Source organism: Marmota monax, unplaced genomic scaffold, assembly GCF_021218885.2.
Source record: "Marmota monax isolate L192 unplaced genomic scaffold, Marmota_monax_Labrador192_F-V1.1 WCK01_AAM20220418_F8-fsc00084, whole genome shotgun sequence".
Classification (NCBI taxonomy): Eukaryota; Metazoa; Chordata; class Mammalia; order Rodentia; family Sciuridae; genus Marmota; species Marmota monax.
In genome coordinates, this window is record NW_026694575.1 from 6,560,467 (window position 1) to 6,581,962 (window position 21,496).

Below are 21,496 nucleotides of genomic sequence, written 5' to 3' on the forward strand. Positions count from 1 at the left end.
CACTGCTGAAGACAACATAGGAAGAACCTAAACATGACTGATGAAAGAACTGATAAACTAGACTTCACTAAAGTTTCAAGTTTTGGCTCTATAGGATACACTGTCACAAGAATGAATAATCAAGTTATACACTGGGAAAACAAATATTTACAAAAGGTTTATCTGATAAATAACTGTTATCCAAAACATATACAGAACTGTTAAAACTCTGTAAGAAAACGCAATAAAAATAATGAACCAGTGATCTTAATAGACACTTCAACAGTTATACAGATGGCAAACAAAACAAGAAAAGATATTCAACACCATAAAGTAAATAGGGAAATGCAAATTAAAACAACAAAGAAATACCACTATGAAACTATTAGAAAAGCCAAAATCCAAAACACAGACACCAATGCCCGAGAAGATCTGGAGCAACAGGAACTCTCATTCATTGCTAACAGAAGTGCAGAACAGCAACACTACTTTGGAAGTTTACAAAACTAAATTATACTCAGCACACTACCCAGCAATCATTCCCGAGAAAAAAGTGGATGCTTAGACATTTATATATAATTGTCAAAACTTGGAAATAATCAAGGTGTCCTTCAACAGATAAATAAATAATCTCTGCTACATTCAAATAATGACATAATAGTCAGTGCTAAAAAGAAATGAAGTCAGGCTGGGGTTGTGGCTCAATGTGAGAGTGCTTGCCTTGCATGTGTAAGGCACTGGGTTCGATTCTCAGCACCACATAAAAAATAAATAAAGGTATTATGTCCATCTATAACTAATAAAAATATTTTTTAAAAAAAGAAAGAAATGAAGTTATAGCTGGGCATGGTGGTGCACCAATAATCCCAGCAGCTCAGGAGGCTGAGGTGGAAGGATCTCTAGTTCAAAGCCAACCTCAGTAACTTAGCAAAATCCTGTCTCAAAATAAAAACATAAAAAGGGTTGGGGATATGGCTCAGTGGCTAAGCAGATTAGACTGGGGAAAAAGAAACAATCCCTGGTCCCAGAAAGAAAAGAAGTAAACCCTGAACCCATGAAATGATATAGAGGGAAAACTTAAAGAAATGCACACTAAGTGAGAGAAGCCAACTTGGAAAGGCTACATACTGTATGACTGAACTACATAACATCCTGGAAAAGCCCAAACCATTGTCCAATGGTTCAAAGAACAGTGGCTGCTAAGGAGTTAGGAGGAGAGAGGAATAAGAAGCCTAGCCTGCAGGATTCTTGGGGAGTCAAGCTCTCCTGTACTGCTATGGACACGCCCACAATGACAGGAAGATTTGTCATCAACAGCAGTTCAGCTGGTGAGTGTTGATGCCCTGCTCTGAGTGGAAGGAAGAAAAAACCAATTGTGAACACATGCCATTATACATGTGTCCAAATCCACAGAATGGCCACCAAGAGGGAAACCTAACACAAGCCATGACTCTGGCAATGAGGACATGTCCGTACAGGCTCCTCTGCTGTGTCACACATGCACCCCCTGCAGCAGGGCATCGCGACAGCATAGACGCTGTACATGTATGAGGACAGAAGGTGTCTGAAAACCTTAGTACTTTCTGCTCAATTTGCTGTGAATATAAAACTGCTCTAAGTTTTATAAGTTTATTTTTTTTTTAAAGGAAAGGTGAGGAATCTTTTATTGAAGACTACACAACTAAGGAAAAAAGAAATGGCAAGGAGAGTATTTTAGGACCCTGCAAGAAAAAACAATTCTTAAGAACATTCAATGGATGCAAACCCCTCCCTACCATCTCCTGCTTTGGGTGCCATGGAGGGGAATGGTGTCATCTAGTAAAGAAACTACACTTTAACAAAGGATTCTTTTAAACTAGGAATCTTGTAAAATTAAACTACCTCCCAAAAGAATTCATGATGGGAGTACTCTTCAACTATCCAAAAGAGAGAAAGAGAGAGAATAAAATAAGCTAATGAAACTCCATCAATGAAAGAAGTGAGACAAAATCACAGTAGGAAAAAAAAACTTAAACCACAATCCAAATAGGACTTTCTCGTCTGGGGCTCTGTGACATCAGTAAAGCCCTGATGAGTGATCTGGTAATCGTTTTCTTACTTTTCCTAAAGATGGTATAAGATAATACCATTCTAGTTTTGTATGAAAGACGTTAATTCATTATATAGAATGGATGCCTTCATGTGTTATAGTGTATGATTCTTATGGAATCTGATTAAAAATATTTTATCAAACTGAATTAAATATGTTTATACAAGCTTTTGATATTATTTTAAAAACACCTTAAATCAGAAATTCAAATTTAAGAACAGAAATCTCCAAAAATAGAAAAATGGAAACTGACTTAACTCAAAAAATAAAAGCAAAATTATGACATTATTACATTACAATGCCCCAAAACTTATAAATCAAATGAAAAGTGTAATAAGAGGAATTGAAGCAAAGCAAGAAAACCCAAGAAACTAAAAAAATGAGAGAAGGTAGTTGAAATGGAAGACAAAGGAGATCCAACATATTCACAACTAGAGTTTAGTTTCTTAAAAAGCAAATAGGGAGTGGTGGTGCACACCTATAATTGCAGCGGCTTGAGAGGCTGAGACTGGAGGATTGCCAGTTCAAAGCCAGCCTCAGCAATAGCGAGGCACTAAGCAACTCAGTGAGACCCTGTCTCTAAATAAAATACAAAATAGGGCTGGGGATGTGACTCAGTGGTAGGGTGCCCTGGGTTCAGTTCCCAGTACTGGAAAAGGGAGGGAGGATGGGTAATAAAAGTATTTAAATATTGTAAGTAAAAGGAATAAAAAATACAAACTTTAAGAAAATACATCATGAAAAGAAACAAAAAGAAATGTAAAGAGACATGGATTGAAATTACACTATACAAATATTCTTTGCACAAGAGAACAAGAAAGAGGACACAAAAATACTTAGGAGAACAAACACAACTGATATTGGAGGCAGGTCTTACAAGGAAAACTATTTATACATAAATATAGTATGCTAACACAGAAACTATACTTTTCAAGTACACATAAAAAAGACAATGCAGATCACAAAGAAATAAGCCCCAAAAAAAGAAAGTTAGAAAATAATAATAGTTTCTGACCTAAGATGATAAAGGTAGAAATAATTCCCATAAAAAAGAAATTTTCTTTCAAAATCAATGCTATGCAATAATTTATGGTACTTCTGGCCTATTCTTTGAAGGTTTGCTAAAATTCCACTGTGATATGGTTTTGTGGCTTAGTTCTTTGATTTCTCTATTAATCTAGAGAATAGATTTCTCTATTCTTTTCTTCATAATTTGTTGTTGGAAAGGACAAGTAAAGATGGCAATTCTCCCTAATTCAAAAATTTAACACATCTAGCATAATCACACAAAAAGCTTCTTCACGGAGCTAGACAAGTTGGTACTCAAGCTTATGTGGAAAACAAACTGGTAAGGAATATTTATTTACAAAAATAAACATAGAAAAAGGAAAGCCACAAGGGAGGAATTAATCCTACTAGACATTAAAAAAGTGAGGTACAGGGGCTGGGGCTGGGGCTCAGCAGCAGAGCGCTCGCCTAGCATGTACGGGGCTCCGGGTTCCATCCTCAGCACCACATAAAAAATAAAGGTATTGTGTCCAACTACAACTTTAAAAAAAAAATGAGGTACCTTATAGCATATGAACACACAATTATTCCAATCTAGGCTCAACAAGCTTTTAACTATTTCAACCCCCACAGGCCTCATGGGCTCTGTCAGGCCTCTGCTGCAACCTGGACGCAGCCTCAGTGGCTGGGCAAGCGGATGAGCATGGCTGTGCTCCAACCCAGCTTGACACAAACGTGGCTGGCTTGGGCCTATGGGTCACAGTTCCCAAATTCTGGTCTAATAGAATAGAAAGTCCAGAAATAGACCCAAGTATGCATAAAAATTTAGTCATGATAAAAGTAGCATCTCAAATGGCTGGGAACTTTTTAATAAGTACTGCTAGAACAACTGGTTAGCAATTTGGAATAAGATAAATTTAGATCCATATTTCACAGAATGTACATGAACAGACTCCAAACAGATCAGAAATGTGAACTGAAAGAGTGAAACTCTAAGTACTGAAAGAAAACATAATGAATTCCTTTAAAACCTAGGTATAGGGCCAGGGATGTAGTGGGGGATGCAGTGGTAGAACACTTGTCTAGCATTCCCAGTATTCCAAAACAAACAAACCTGGGTTAGAGAAAGGTTATTTAACTATGTCTTAAAATCCAGGTGCAGAAACAAACAGAGGAAAATTTAGCTAGCTATAAATTTTAATATTTGCACGGTGTTTAAAAAACATAAAGTAAGTCAAAAGGAAAATGACAATTTGGAAAAAAACATTTGCAACATATGTCACAGATAAAAAGACTAATATCCCCCCAAATTTATTTTAAACTGGGGTGATGAAGATAAAGAATAGAAAAATAGGACTGGGGATATAGCTCAGAGGGTAGAGTGCTTGCCTTGCATGCGCAAGGCCCTGGGTTCAACCCCCAGCACCCAAAAAAAAATATAAAAAAAAAAAGAGAAAGACTTGAATAGACACTTAAAAACACAAACATGACCCTCAAATGGAAAAAAGATGTTCACACTTCCTCATTACCGAAGAGATGCAAATTAAGGCTTCTCATTTCTCAGGTCACTTACTGGCAAATATTCACAAGTATGACAACACATTCTGTGGATGGGGCCATGAAGAAGCAGGCAGGCACACCCATCTATTTCTGGAAGGAAGGCAATCGTGCCCAAGCCTTTTGAAGGAAATTTTGGCAACATTGAACAAAACGAATTATGCATATCCTTTTTGATCTTGAAACCCAACTTCTAGAAATTTTTCCTGAAGATACACTAATTCAAAAATAATATGAAAATATGTACGCACAAAGTTATTCACAGCAGCTTTGTTTGTAATGTACCTGTTCACTGAAAAAAAAAAATGACACTGACTACCCAGTGGGAAGAGCACAGATAAGGACAGGCACTCACATTTCTGAGTTTCCTTTTAGTGTTGTTTTGATTCTTAGAATTATGCTAAATGCTTTGTATGCTCAAATAAAAAACAAAATCAACAATGAATGGGAGAGAGAGATGGTCTATTAGCAAGAATAAATGATCATAAGTGTATTCCAAATGAAAAGCAAAACCACACTTAACCTATTAAGTTCCAAGTTCTCAATTCTGTGATCATTTCCACAAAACTGACATAGTACATTAAAACAGAATGGAAACCATAACCTAGAGCTTCTATAAACCATTGTGTTAATTAACATACTTATATTGATTATAATTATATCGTTGTATAGTTACATAGCTAGAATTATACTATATGCTGTATACTACATTTAAGTTTTTATGGGTATTTCACATCTGGGATGATGGGACAAAATGGTTAATGGTGGGGGTCAAAAGAAACTAATCTAGGTGATCCTGAACTCAGTAGTTGTAACATATAGCCACAAACAAAAGATCTTTTAAAAATCATACAGACGGACTGGAGATGTAGCTTGGTAGTACAGCACTTATCTATGACACACAAGGCCCAGTACCACAAAAAAGGAAGGGAATGGAAGGAAACGGAATATTTAGTCTAATTGGCACATTTACTTTTCACTAACACAAGTGAGGAAGTCTATTTGTAGAAATTAGGAGCAGGTTTCTCCCTGTCAGAGGAGGGAATAATAAAGTATGGAAATGACTAGCTTATAGAAGGCTAGAATGAAATTTGTGAGACTGGATAAGAACTGAATATACCAGTATGAACTTATGGATTTTGTTTTGTTTTGGTTTGGTTAAATACATAGAAAAGAAGGGAAATTTTTTTGTTAGTTTGAGAAGGGTGTACTGGGGATTGAACCCAGGGGTGCTTTACCACTGAGCTAAGTCCCCAGTCCTTTTTATTTTTTCTGAGACAGGGTCTCTAAGTTGCTTAGGGCCTAAGTTGCTGAGGCTGTCCTCAAAATTGGGACCCTTCTGCCTCAGCCTCCTGAGTTTATAGGTGTGTGCCACCACACACCCTGCAGGAGGGACCTCTTAAGAGAGAGTGAAACAAAATTATTTATTTATACATTTCCTAACTCAGTTGTTGCACTAACATTCTAAGACTTCAGCTATAAAAGACATTTTGGAGTGAGGATTTGATGGCAGTAAAGTATCAGTGTTAATGTACCAAGTTGACTCTTGTATTATGATAATGTGGAACACCTCCTTTGTAGGAAATATACACTAAAATATTGAGCATGATGACATTCAGTCAGCTTTGCTTTCAAATTGCTGGAGAAATAATTCTTTGTATTGTACTTGCAACTTTTCTCTAAGATTAAAAACACATACTGGGGTTGTGGCTCAGAGATAGAGCGTTTGCCTAGCATGCATGAGGCACTGGGTTCTATCCTCAGCACCACATAAAAATAAAATAAAAGATATTGTGTCCACCTATTACTAAAAAATATTTTTTAAAAAGATAAAATGCAAATTTTAATGGCTTGTTCATATCAATTAATATCCCTGAGAACAAATGTACTGAAATATTTTGTAATATTTTGTATCTTTTCTTTAACCACTACTGTCAGATATCCTTAATAAATTTCCAAAATCAGTACTGACTGGGGACACTACAGGTTCATGTGGATCCCCAAGCCATTCACTACCAGTCGGAAATAAAGGGCACAACTATAGCCCTTTCCTGTGCCCTGGGCAATGCTTCTTTTGCCAAGGTTTTTTCCTTTGAAATTAATGACATGGTAGTTTCTTCCTACCTCCCATCACAGTTACCATTACTTTAACCCTTAATTTTTCATTTCCTTCGCAAAGATGAAGGATTTAACATTTGTCTTATACCAGGTAATTAAGAATCATTCTATAAGAGATTCCACCACCTTCAGCAAGTGAGCCGGTCTTCTCAAGGGAGGAGCCTTCCTTGGATTAGAGCGAGGAGTTATAGGCAACCAGTCTGGGGGCCTGGCAGATTTTTATCTGCCTCACAGGGCACAGCACAGTTCATAGGACATGATAGGAAGGCCCTAGGTAAATATGTACAAGATGTGTAAATGCATCCATGCCTCCTGAAGTACTCCATGATAACCCCAATCTCACTGAGCTCCAGACATGGCACTCGGGTAACTCAACAGGAAGGCATGGGCTGGGGCTGTCACACTTGTGTTTGAAAATGTCTCCTAAGCTCCTTTTCTTGGCCAAGTATATCCAGTCTTAGGAGATCTCCTTTTAGTAAGCCACGCCTTAGCTGACTCAACATATACTCAAATTGCCCTGGGTGCAGGGCTGCCACTTGCAATGAGGTTCATCAATTTAGAATACGCCACCAGCGCCTGCAGAAAATTAGGCTTGCTAGAAGTTCTCAAAATAATAATGTTCAACCTTTGTGAGGGTTCAATGAGATACCAACTCTCTGGAAAACAATCTGACAGGATAGATACAGTTTAGCTCCTAGAAAATATGCCCTAAGTAATTCAGAACAAAGGCAAAGACATGTATAGAATTGATTTGTTATTTTAGTAATTAAAAATGAAGACTTTAAAGAGCCAGAGAAATGGCAAATTATGGGATGTTCATGAAAGATATTATATGTGTCATTTCAAATTAGGAGAAATTATAGGAAAAAATATGATCATCCTAAATAAGCACACAAAGCATAAAGAATAAAATAAAGCACAGAAAATATTTCCAACTATGTAAAACATATATAGATATAGATATAACATAGTCCTAACCAAGCTTGGAGAAGGCTTTTCCTTCTTATTCCAGTTTATTATGCCTATTCTTCATTAAATAAATAATTACTGAGCAACTACTCCACTCCAGCATGTTCTAGAAGTAGTGCCTGTACCAGGCAGGGAACAAGCAGGCATGGCCTTTTTTTCTCATGGAATTTGGATTCTGAAGGGGAAAATGACAACAGCTCAGAGTTAAAAAACAAACATGGGATATAATTTCAGAGAGTGTTAAGTGCTTTGAAGAAAAAAATAAAGCAGGGCAAAGGAACAGAGTGGAAAGCAAGAAGCTGTTTTAGACTGGTGGTCAGAGAGTCCTCTCTAAAGAGAAGTTATCTGATCACTTTAGCCACTTGTGTGATAACATAAATAGCATTCCTATTGCATAACTGTCCCAAGATTTAGAAAAATCTATTTACAACTCAAAATACAGACAATCGTTTCTATGAAAATTTGTTTCTGCTTTAAGAAGCAGTGAGGTATATCAGGACTAGAGACTGGGTTTGAACTCTGGCTTTTCTCTTCTTCTTTGCCTCAATTTTCTCACAAACAAAATAGACATACTAGGACCTAGCAGTTTATAAAGTTGTTCAGACGATTAAGACAAACAATGTATGGAAAAGAGCAAACAAATATGTCTAGACAGATACATGCTCATTAACTGTGAGGTCCCTACCTACAGTAGGACTTTTCTACAAAATGAGCAAGTAGACATATATCATATTTTTATCTTCCAATCCCACCAGGCTCCCAAGTCCAAATCACCTCTGACTAAACTCTTGTAATATACTGCTGCTAACAGTAGCTTGACAAGATTGGTATTAATGTCACACTCACCTTTTCTCTCATTTCATCATGAACTGCCTGAGTTTCCATTCTGAATCCTTAACTCCAAGTCAGGCCTCCTCCCAGTCTGGTGTGGTGGCTAATTTTATGTGTCAACTTGGACTACGCTTTGGTAGCCAGCACTAATACAGCTGCTGTTATAAAGGTACTCTGTAGATGGGATTAACATTTGCAATCAGTAGGCTTGGAGTAAAGCAGGTGTATGTATTACCCTCAGTAACATAGGTAAGCCTCACCCAATCAACTGAAAGCCATTAAGAGCAAAGGTTGAGGTAGCCCCTCCTCGAGGGGAATTTTGCTTAAAGAATGCAACAGGGAAAACCAGCCTACATTTGAGCATACCAGCCTGCCACAAAAATTCCAAACTACCCACTAGTGATTCTATTTCTTTGGAGAACCCCTGACACATAGGTCAATCTTAGAGCTACCTCCCTACTTCCACCTTTCCCTTCTATCACACAGCCACTGTGATGCTGTTAAAAAGTCAGACTGCTGAATTATGGTAAATATTCTCTAGCGACTTCCTATCTCATGGCAAGGGGGAAAAAAATTCCAGTAAGGCCTAGAAGCCTTAGAGATCGTTCTGCCTCCTCTCATTCCACACTGCACTCACCTCCCACTACTTGCCCCTCCTTGTACTCCAGCCAGACATCAGCACTGAACAAAGGATGCACAGACACACCCACCTCTGGCCTGTCACCTTGCTGTCCCCTCCACCTGGGGTTCCCTCCTCCTAGATAACCTGCACAGCTTGCTCCCTTATTTCCTTCGGATCTTTCCCAAATGTCATTTTCTCAAGGAGGCTTTCCCTCATCAACCTTGCCCAAAACTGGGGTAACCTACCCACCATTTCTCAATACAACTTATTAACATTTAATGCAGCATGTTTTCTTCATTTTATTTCCTTCACCACTAAAATGTAGGTCCCTGGCAGGTAGTGTAGCTTAGTGAGAGTGCCTGCTAGCATGGCGAGGCCCTAGTTTCCAGCCCCAGCCCCATAAAAATAAATAAATAAAAATAAAATATAGGTAACAAGACAGCAAGGCTTTTTGTCTGCTTTGTGCATTCCTGTATTTGCAGACCTATAATAATGCCTTGCACATAGTAGCATCATAAATGCTTGCAGATGGAAGGGGAAAAAGACAAATGAACAAAGGGTGATTGTTTTAATTTAACTCTTGGTGCTTTTCTACATTACCAGTTTTTTACACTGGTTATTTACTTTTATTACAACTGCACACTGCTTATGATGTGGTGAAAAGTAGAATAACCCTCTGGTTGAAAGTTTAAAAGCTTTATGAAAGCACACATCCTTTGACTCAATTTTTTTGTTAAATAATGTATCTTAAGGAATTAATCACAAAGATCCACTGACGCTTAATGACTTAATGTCCAGCAGTAAAATGCAGGCTGAATTACTGCATAGCCAATGAAAGTGCAGTTATTAAAAATACAGGTTCAAGTTTACTAATGAAAACTGTTCAATTAACAATTTAAAATACTGGGTTATAACCTGTATAATATATGGAGCGTGAGTCTACATAAAAACAAATATAAATACACAGAAATAAAATGTCAAGAGGGAAAAAACAAAGAATGGATACTAAAATGAAGTGAGATTATGAACAGATAATCAACCTCTTCTTTTTTCTTTTTCTTTAAATACCAGGATTGAACCCAGGGGCATTTGACAACTGAGTCTCTTCCCCAGACATTCTTTTTATTTAGAGACTGTGTCTCACTAAGTTGCTTAGGGCCTCACTAAGTTGCTGAGGCTGGCTTTGAACTTGTGACCCTTCTGCCTCAGCCTCCTGAGTCACTTGGATTATAGGCAAAGGCCACCACACCCAACAGTTAACCTCTTCTTTATACCTGTCTACTGTTTAAATTTTGCAATGAAACTGTTAGTTTCATCAAGAGAATAAACAAACAATAAATACAAACCAGCATTTTTTTATAAGCAACATAACAAGTGTCTGTAGTATGACATGATTTGTATTCAAAAATAAAAAGATACTTCCAATGTGGTCTGAATCCCATTTGCCTGCATCCTTCATCCTCAAATATACTGTGATATGTTAGTCACTATGCACACTGTCTGCAAACCATGAACCACAGCTGTTAGAAGACCAAGGTACAGCTTCAGGGTTCCAATAGCAGAGGCTGTATGCCTGGGCAAACCATGTGACTTTCTGAGTGCTAGTGCCATATGCCAGGCACTGTGGGTAATTAAAACTTTCTTCAATTTGCTTCTTCAAATTCTTAGACCACCCAGATTTTCAGAAAATGACATGGAAATGTTAGAAAACAATTTTAATGCACAATAAGAACAGAGCATGCTTACCTAGCATGCCCAAATCCCTAGGTCTGACCCCAGCCAAAACAAAAAGAAAAAGAGAGACAGACAGACACAGAGGGAGGGAGGGAGGGAGGGAGGGAGGAAGAACAGAGCAAGTTACTCTTAGAAAAATGTTAAAATCAATTTTTTTTCTGTTTGGTACTGAACTTTCAAAATCTCTGCCACTATTAACAAGATGCTTTCAAACTAGCACATACAGGTCGACATGATGCTGCTGGGCCAGGAGCCTCCCTAGGCTGATGACTGAGAGCTAAGAGGAAAGAGACCTCTGTGAGTGGGTGGAGGCAGGAAGTGACTGGTGAGTGTGATTTCACATCAAGAGCATATGGAAAACAGGCCGGCTGTCTTTGAAAAAGAAAAAAAAATGTGGATCCTTGGTTCACAGAATATAGCAAAATAAATAACAGAGAAACTGAGATTTAAGTGCAAAGCATAGTGCCACAAAACACAGAAGGCTACGAAAGGGAAGGCTTAAGTACTATTCTACATAAAAAGTAAACATTTGTTTCAAAATGTTCCTTGTGGCCAAAAGCCTTATTAAAAAAAAAGAAAGAAAAAGGCAAATTTCAAATTGGGAAAAATATTTGCAATAAATGAATTACTGTATTTAATGAAGAATTCTTACAAATTAGATTTTTGTTTAAATAAATCTATCAGTTGAAAAATGAAGAAAGGACATGAAGAGATAACTCAAAATAAGAAATAGAGATGGCCAATAAGTTTTTATATTCTATCTCACTAGCAACCAAACACCAAATACATGTATATTATAACAATACTATCATGTCAGGTGTGGTGGCACATGCCTGTAATCCCAGCAATTGTGGGCTGAGGCAGGAGGATTGCGAATTTGAGGCTAGCCTTTGCAACTTAACTTAGCAAAGCTCTAAGCAATTGAGCAAGAGCCTGTCTCAAAATAAAAAATAAAAAGGACTGAGGATGTGGCTCAACGGTAGAATGCCTCTAGGTTCGAGCCCTAGTACACACCCCTCCTCCACAAAATTAATGATAATAATAATAACAATATTTTTTATTTTCATCCATGAAAATGGCAAAAAAAATATAAAATCAAAATATCCAATGTCATCCAGGCTATATAAAAAGAGACTCTCTTATACAATGCTTTTATAACCTTCTCAAAAGTATAATTTACCAGCCAGGCAGGAAGGCACATGCCTGTAAATCCTAGGTACCTGGGAGTCTCACAGAAAAGGTTCAAAAGTTCAAGGCCAATCTGGATAACTTGGCCAGACTCTATCTCAAAGTAAAAAAAATTAAAATGACTGGGGTTGAAACTCAGTGGTGGATAGCCCCTGAGTTCAATCCCCAGCACTGACCCTACCCAATGAAAAGTTCAATTTAGCTATCCAAAAATGTTTCATATGCATACTTTGCCCAAGTAAAGATCTAGTAACAACGATATTCCACTTGACAATGGATAAAAATGCCACAAAAACTGGAAGCAATCTTAACACAAAACTATTTCTTAAAATCAGTAATACAGCTATCAAATGAAATATCATGCAGTAAATTTAAATGGTGGTAGAAAATCTTAATGTATCATGTTACTATTTATGATTTTGTATTTACTGTTTTTTAATGTATATTATTTTTAATAATATTTTTAAGTAAAAAGTAAGCATTCTTAAAGATATTCAGAGCTTAAGGCAATGAATGGAAAAAAAAATTGGTCCTACTCCCGCATCCAGCACCCCACCCCCCCAAGCAACTGGGCCTATCAGACCCATCAATGAGCTACACCCTGAAAACTGCTGCAGGGCATGAAGGTGTGCTGTACTTCCCTGGAGCACTAGGTACTTGCTTCAATCCCCAGCACCCGCCCTCCCAAAAATTTTGTTTTTCACTTTTTAAAAAGCATTTCAGGGAAAAAAAAAAAAAAAAAAAACACTCTCATCTCTGCCTCCTAAAATCTAGGGATGATAAAGACAAAGCAGACTTTACTAATTAGACTTTACTAATTTAGGGACATGTCTATAATAACATAATGGTAAGAAAATAAAGCAAACAAAAGAAGTTGAATTGTGCTTTTTCTAAGAGGAATCCATTTTTACTATTCCAAAAAGGGGAAAACCCCACAGTTATAGGGGTGCAAATTTTCCTACAGAGAAAACAAGCTGTGACAAACTGGTGATACTTGTTTCTTGGGAGGAGTGCATTGAAAGGGAGAGATTATTTAAATTCTCTCTAAACAGGTCATTGAATTAATTAACAGTAAAACACTGATACTCTTTGAACAAGAAATCGCACTTATAGGACTTTATTGTGCAAATGTAATCATGCAATCCTACAGATACATGTGCAGTGAAATTAGTGAAGTGCTTTTGATATTTTAAAAAGTCATAACCCTAAAGTTCCTTCAATAGGGAGAACTGGCCACAACAATAAAAAAAAATTGCAAAGCCATTTGGAAAGGTGGTCAACATATGCTAAGGAAAAACGTTAACTGAAGAACATGTACAATACAGTTCTATGGATGTTTTTCTAAACTTTAGTCAAAAATGATCATGGGAAACTGAACCTTATTTAAAATTTTTTAAATGCTGACAGGAGTGATTTGTCAAACCCTTTTTTTTTTTTTTCAACTAAACCATCTTAGATTTGCTATAAAATACACACACACACCCAGTGGGGGTGGGGGGTGTTGGAAAAAAGTTAAAGAATAGTATAATTTTGAAATCTGTTCAGGTTAAATTGAACAATTCATTTGGAAATTGTTTGGAAATTCCCATAGTAGAAAGATTTTTAAATAAAATCTCCCTTAGAGCCCCAAACAAATCCAGAGCTATTCTGGGTGACACAGAAGTGGGAGGGGGCACAAAGCAGCCCCCACTCCCTTTGTTCCTCTCAAACTATGTTTCCATGGACAATAGAAACACCATTCTTGAAGTCATCAATACAACTCATAACAGAACCTGAACAATTTGATGGCTTCCTCCCTGCCCAACACACAGGAAGAGGAATGATCCTAAAATAGCAAGAAATACTCTCTCTGGGTGGTAATGGATGGTGAGGTTACCAACGGATGTGGGGGTACTATATTTGTAAACTTTCTTATGAAGAGGAAAAAAAATGCTATTCAGTGTTCATAAAATACTGCAGGCTCTCCCACTCAGCAGTCCAAAGGTTATTCCAAGCCTTCACATTTTCAGAAGGAGAGTGCAATAGGATAATCAGTAAGGAATTACAAAGTCCCAGATGCTCATTAGAAAGAGACAAAAGCAAGGCAGCAAGCCTTGCACAAAAGGAGAACTCTCCCCAGCAGCCAAATGCAGGGGCTCTCACAGTTTCTGCTGAACCCATCCTGGAATCTAAGACTCTTAAGACTGGAACTCTACCTCTTGAATACAGAACCTGGAGCAAGCAAAGAAAAATGCATTTTCATCCCCCGCAAAAGGAGGGAGAAATTTACCTTCTTACACCTCACAAAAGCCCTTCACTTTTAAAGATAAGGAAACTGAAGTTCAGGTAAGGAAAGTAGTTTGTCCGGGCATTCCAGAGACACTAAGTAGAAAGAGCAAGACTAGAATTTAGGTTTGTTGGCTTCAAAACCAGGGTTCTTTCTACAAGTTACCTCCATCCTCTAAAAAATATCATCTTAGGTCAGCAGCAAAGGTAAGTGTCAACCACAGTGTCTGGGACCACTGTGGCTCACTGAATGTACTCAAAGATTGGGAAAGCAACAAGCAAGACAGTTGTCAAGACACTGCGCTCATCAATGCCCAGGAATATACACCTTGGAGCCAGGAAGGAGGCACTACAGCCTGATCACAGGATCCTCACTGTCATCCCAAGCAATCAGCCCTACTAATGAAAAAACCTGTCACTAATACCACTCCCTGAATGAGGCTGCCACAGTATTCCTAAGAAAATGTGTTAGTGTACTACAAGGAAACTCTATATTCCAGGTGTAATTCAGCTTTAAACGTCTGACACTGAGCCCAGCATGATGGCGCACACCTATAATTCCAGTGACTTGGGAGGCTGAGACCAAAGGATGGTAAGTTTGAGGCCAGCCTCATCAACTTAGCAAGATCCTATCTCAAAATAAAAAATAAAAAGGGCTGAGGATGTAGCTCAATGGTGTAGCACCCAAGTTCAATCACCAGTACCAATAAAGAAACAAACTTATGACACTAAAAATTAAGGGGAATTTGTTTTAACCTAAAATGACAGCTGCCAAGTTTTAAGATGGCAATGGTCAGTCACTACAACCTGGTGACTAAAATACTAATTCTGCATTTGTCCAGATCGAGGCTCATAACCCAGTTCTGTCACCTAAACAAATGTGTAGCCTCAAGCAAGTCAATTCAATTCTATAACTTCATATACAAAAAAAAAAACATCATGGGTAACTTCCCTCAAAAGAAACAAAGGAGATAACCTAGGGCCAAGAGTCCAAAACACAGAAAGAAAGTGGAAAATAAAAGATACTATTATTAACATCAGTATTAATCTCATGCCAGAATCTTGGGCAAATCAATACTCTACAGGGTCTGAACTCTTTGATTATCTGACGAAACAACCAAGTGGTCAAATCTGGATATATGAGGCAAATGAAATACTGACTCAGCTCAGCTTGTTCAAAGATCTCCGGATATTCCAATTCAACTGTTCTGAAATATGTAGAGGTTTAGTCCTAGTTTAAATGGGTTCACATTGGGGCTGGGGATGTGGCTCAAGTGGTAGCACACTGGCTTGTCATGCATGCGACCCGGGTTCAATCCTCAGCACCACATACAAACAAAGATGTTGTGTCCGCTGACAACTAAAAATAAATATTAAAAAAAAAAAATGGGTTCACATTGTTTTAAAAGAACATATAGGTTGGCCAACTTTACAGTTCTCTCCCTGTCTCTCTGTCTCCCTCCCCCCCCACACACACACACAGACACATACACACACATATACACACGTGCATGGGCTTCTTCATTTGTAGTTCAACCTGTATTTTCATTCACAGGTCTGCTGGCTACAGTGGGCTCCTTGAGAGCAGGAAACAACTCTATATTGTTTGTTTTACATGCCCAGCACTAGTAGAAGCCCCAGCACATACCAAATGCTCAGCAAATATTTATTGAATTGATGGAGAATTCATTCATTTTGACAAAAGGAATGCCATTTTTTTTCCTATAAAATTTGACAGGATTTTCTTTTGACTTTTTTTTTTCTTTTCATATAATGACTAAATGAACCATACATAATATGAACCATTCATAGTATGGTTCAATAGTAAAGTTTCCACAAACAAAACTAGGATAGAAAACTATAGAAAGGTGGCATTCCAGTGTAGAGAAATTTGGGGATGGGGCAAATGTGGGGTCAAATGCCTGCTCCACCACCTCACAGTTTTGTAAATATTAACTTGAGTCAAACAGGATTCATCCGCCCGTCACAGTCTTCACATCAGAAAAAGGCAGGCTTATCATGAATCTTACACTCCCTGAAGCACCAAGGACAGTGAGTAGTGAATGAGTTTCATTTTTCTAAGTCTCTGCTATTCCTTTTCCCCGTTCAGGAATGGCCAAATCTGGAGTGGCTGAATTATGCCTCAAGGCAACTACTCTCCCACAAGGAACACTCTTGACTGATAATATATAGATTGGCTAAACCAACTAAAGGTGCAACCATCAGTGAGCCCAGTGTGGTCATTTTAAGGGGGACCCTTTCATGAAACTCTACAGCCCAAGCCATGCCAACTAGGTTCTGTCCTCTTCAGGGATATTGTCCCTTCTCTTCTCTGCCCTGGTTAAAGTAACTTTGCCAAGAGGCATGCAATGTCAAGAAGTCATCTTCTGATAAACCAAAAATAGTAACATATACACAACAGATATCCTTTGAAACTTCAAACTCAAATCAAGGCACTAAATTTTAACACTGTTTAGAGATGAGTACAGGGGGAAATACCGGTGTCATTAAAATATATAAGACAAAAGTAAATTTAAGGGCTGGGTGGAGCTCAGTGGTAAAGTGCTTGCCTCACATGCAGAAGGCCCTGGATTCCATCCCCAGCATCACAAAAAGAAAACAAACAACAAAAATACTAAATTAAATGTAAAAGAAAAACATACAAATTAAAAATCCATACACAAGTTTTTATTTAAAGTAGTAATAATACACAAAACAAATAAGTGGAGAGGAAGGAAATCTTCCGGGTTCATTAATAACCTGGTCACTTTCCACAGACATGTGGAACAAGACAGAATAGTGACTTGCTAATTTTAGTCAGCTAAGTGCTTAATTTATTTTATTGCGCTGCATACCCTCAATTACATACTAATGAAAATTAAAATGCAAGTAAATAAAATTACCTACATACTTCTAATTAGCTCCATTCACTAAAATTTGGTTCAATGAAGGCAATGTTTCAATTTTTTTCTCTTAAATGGCTTTTACTGTGAGAGATGAGTCAAAGAACTTTTGAAGCATTTTCCCACACATTCATCAAGGTAGGAACCCACACTTCCTCCCACTCCACCTCTGGAGAATTCACAAGACTCTTACTAAAATATATTAAACAGTGCTTTCCATTGGTCAATTACTTTTAACTGCAATAGATAGAACCTGCGCTTCAAGACAGTGAACAATTCTTCCCCTGCTTGAATTTCCAACTCCAGAGAAAACTGGGTCAGCCCATTAGAAAGCAAATGTAACATTCAAATAATCATTTTCAGAAAAGCACACTATTATTACAACGCAAATCCCCATTACACAGAACCAAGGAGAGCAGATGCAATACCGTCTGCCAATGCAACAACATTTTTTTTCAATTACATTACATGCAAGGAAGATGCTTTTCCAAATATAAACATACATTATACTGTAGCCTCAATGAACACTCAATTCCTGTCTCCTAGAATTTACCACCTGGAAACCTACCTTCTTACATTAAATCTAAAGACAACCAAGCCTTATACTGAATTTACTCCCCAGCTAATTGTGTTAGTGAGATTCCAGCATGGCTTTCTAAAGAAAGCACTCTGAAGCAATAACCATGCTAATGCTACAGAGAACATTTGCCAACAGGTAAATAAAATGCCCAACCTAATGCCAAGGACATATTCCTCCTTCCTAGGCCCCCAGTTCCATTTAAAGACTGTGAACGTGACTAGAAAGATAACCTTGAAAACACTGAAGTCACCCATGCCATCAATAATATCCATCTAACAAATTTACTAATTTTACAGTTTCCTAAAACAGATCAGTCTCATCCAGATGCCAGGAATTTAATATTGCTTTTTTTAAAGAAAAATATATCAGTGTTTAGAATATGCAATGAAGAAAACTAAATATTACCACCAATACCAATTTAATTAAACACATGCTTTCTCTAAACAGAGCTTCACAAAGCCACAATTCGGTTTGGCCTTGGCTCTCTTAGAAGTCACCTGAAAAATGTCACCAGCTACACTTCCACTAGCACAGTTTTATCCGGAGTAACCCCATGCCACCCACCCCACCCGCAAAAAAGTATTTACTTTAATCTGTGGAATTCTCTGCCGGCCCCGGCCTGGAAAACTGGGTGGACCCTGAGGACAGGTATCAGGTCTGGCCTTTGGGAGGTGGCCCAAACTAACAGTTATTTGCAGCATAGCATAAAGCTGTGATCTTTGTAAACTTTGATTTGAAGCTTTATAACATCAGGGATTCCCTCCCTCCCCCACTGCTTTTTTGAATGGGGGAGAGAAAGCAAACCAAAAGGATGAGTTTCAAAATAGAAAAATCACTACTTTAATTATAAAACCCTCCCAACTCAATGAAGAACTGTTAAAGATAGCCAAATGGAAAATATGTCAGGATTTTTTTCTTTTGTTTTAGTTTGTTTGTTTTGGGCACATGCACAACTATTAAACATGAGAATAACAACTTCAAGGTGAGGGGGAAAGAGTAAAAAGCAGGAGCAGAAAAGGAGGAGCAGGACAGGGCTCAGCCAAAGACCCGCTCGCTCAGAAGGGCCCCTCTAGTACTAACTCCTCCATGTGGGGCACCCAGGCTGGAGGAAAGCAGAGGGTTACACAGAACATTTAGCAGACTTAACATTGGATTAAACACACTACTGCAAGTTTCAACAAATGTTCATGGCATACGTAAAAACACATTTACAACAAGAAAGAAGAGAGGCACCTGGAGACATCTGACACTGGGCATGCTCTGCAGGCAACTCAGTGCGCACATGCTCTCTACCAGGTTGGCGCAGCCTAGCCACAAAGACCTTGGCACAGAACACTGCAGGATGACAAAAAGGAAGGAAGAGAAGAAGCAGTTAGAGGCCGCAACAAATCACTCCTTCACACAGGCAACTTGAATGTTAGTTGGGGCAGGGGTGCACCAGAGCGGTTTGGAAGTCAGTAATGGCCCTCGGCAGCTCACTGAACCCTTGGGAGAGGGCCCACATTCTGTCCCAGGGACAGGTTTCCATTGCCAACCACTGATTTCTCAGGATACAGTAAACAGAATCAAGAGGGAGAGAGAATGTTTAAATGAAAACCCACTAAAGGGAACTATGAGTTTGAGTATAAAACAAGATTAGTGGTGAGATTGTGACTATTATTTCATAAAAGCAACAGTTTCTGCCTAAATCATATAATCATAATTGCCATCATTGTCTAAGAACCTACTACACGCCAGGCACCTTAGACATGCACCCTAATCCTCACACCATGGTGCCAGGAAACGAGGCTCAGAGGGTGGTTAGCACAAGGACACACAGGAATGGAGGGGACAGCCAGGATTCCAAACTTTAGTTTGTCTGCTCCCAAATCCCACATTCTCCCCACAAGACCAGGATGCCTCTAGGAAGGCATCTGTAATCACCCCAACTCTCACCACGTGTGTGTGGCCTGCACTTCCCTAAAGTAAGATCAGAGCAGACCTGGAGAGAAAGGCAAAAGGAACAAGAAAGAGGAGGGACAACAAAAAGGGCTGCTCAACACATCCGGTTTTCGGTGTCCTCCACATCTCTGCATTGTCAAAGGAAAAAACGCTGAGAACCATGAGGATGCCCATGTGGACTTCTTGCACAAGTCCACTTGACAGTCTTACGAATTTAAATCTTAACTGATTTATCCTTTCAAAACCCTTTTAAGAAGCCTGCTGGTTTTAAAGGAATTGTGGGGAAAAGTATATTAAAAATGAGCATAAGGCTGGTATTTAATAACCATTAGACTAGGGTATTCAATAAATATGTCTCAGATCTAAGAGCAATTAATTTACTATGGCAAAAATCAATAACCATGCCAAAAAAAAAAAAAAAAAAAAGGCGGGTGCTTAGGTTAATCAAAATAGTGCAGAAATGTTAGACTCACACTCATAAATTTGCTCATTCTGGCTATAAATAGGATAGCCAAATATCCTCATTTGCTTGTGACATTCCTGGTTTACACTAATTGTCCAAGCATAATTTTCACTCTCAAAGAGTTCTGGTGTGGGGGATAAATTCTATGCTCACTTCATTTACAATATAAGCAAAGATGGCTTTGCGTGAGATCAGACCTGGGGTTCTATCCAACATCTGTCACTTACTAGTTAGTTCACCCTTAATGTAAACAATATTGAGATTGTTTTAAAAAGGCACTTAAGAATTCAAAATCAGAAGAATCGAATGGAATAAAAAATTGAGCAGCTCTCTGGTAACAAAGAAAACACCATACATTTCCAATGTGAGCACTAATTCCAGAGCTTATAACAGCCACAGCTTGTCACAGTGATGACACAGTAGCAGTGCATCACTGACACTCCAGGCACACATACTTTGTTGTCCCAACAGTTACTTATCATAGAATGCCAACCACAGAAAAGATGCTGAATACATTTTTGTACAATATGATGAAAGTAGCTGTCATTAATTAAGCTCCTGTTATTTATTAGACAGCTGACATAGTAAACGCTCAAAATAACCCCTGAAAGATAGATATTAACTTTACAGATGAAGAAACCAAGAACCAGGAGAGGAAAGTTTGATTTGTTAAAACAACAACCTGTCCAAGGTGCAAGGGAACAGAGCTAAATGAGAGCAGAGTTAGAAAGAGAAATTAATCCTGTCTCTGATTCCACTAAGATAAATTCTCTACCCAGTGGTATTCTAGCACATTCTTATTAAAAGAATTTTTATACCAGCATGCACTAACATGTTTACACTTTTTTTTCTGTTTTTTATTTTTATTTATTTATTTATTTATTTGTACCAGGGATTGAACCAGGACGCTTAATACTGACATTCCCAGCCCTTTTTGTGTTTTATTTAGAGACAGGATCTTGCTAAGTTGCTTAGGGTCTCACTAAATTGCTGAGGTTGGCTTTGAACCCTCAATCCTCATCTCAGCCTCCTGAGCCACTGGGATTATAGGTATGTGCCACAACACCCGGCTACACATTTATATGGCTTATTTCATTTAAATAAATTCCCAATATCTTGTAGTTAAATTCAGGTTTCCTTTTTAGAAACTTTGTAGTTATCTGATCCACACAGATCTCAGGACACAGTTTAAGGTTTACACCTGCACTCAGATAATAATATCAAATTAACACTTAAACTCACTTGCAAA

The 21,496-nt window shown here is 38.1% G+C and overlaps 1 protein-coding gene and 1 non-coding gene across 7 annotated transcripts in view; one reads left to right on the forward strand and one right to left on the reverse strand.

Moving 5' to 3' along the window:
• The window catches only part of Fbxw11 (F-box and WD repeat domain containing 11), a 123,465-nt gene that overhangs the window by 62,886 nt on the left and 39,083 nt on the right, over nt 1–21,496 (reverse strand). For 2 of the 6 annotated variants that reach the window (XM_046421346.2, XM_058571832.1), the window contains exon 2: nt 19,077–19,178. The exons of the other annotated variants lie outside the window; for them this stretch is intronic. In XM_046421346.2, coding sequence (XP_046277302.1) covers nt 19,077–19,178 — 102 coding nt within the window. The remainder of the gene's footprint in view (nt 1–19,076; nt 19,179–21,496) is intronic. 6 annotated transcript variants of the gene reach the window in all.
• Nucleotides 1,266–1,335, forward strand: LOC124077160 (small nucleolar RNA SNORD56). The gene has a single exon (XR_006846557.1). It is a non-coding gene; the product is annotated as a small nucleolar RNA SNORD56 (small nucleolar RNA).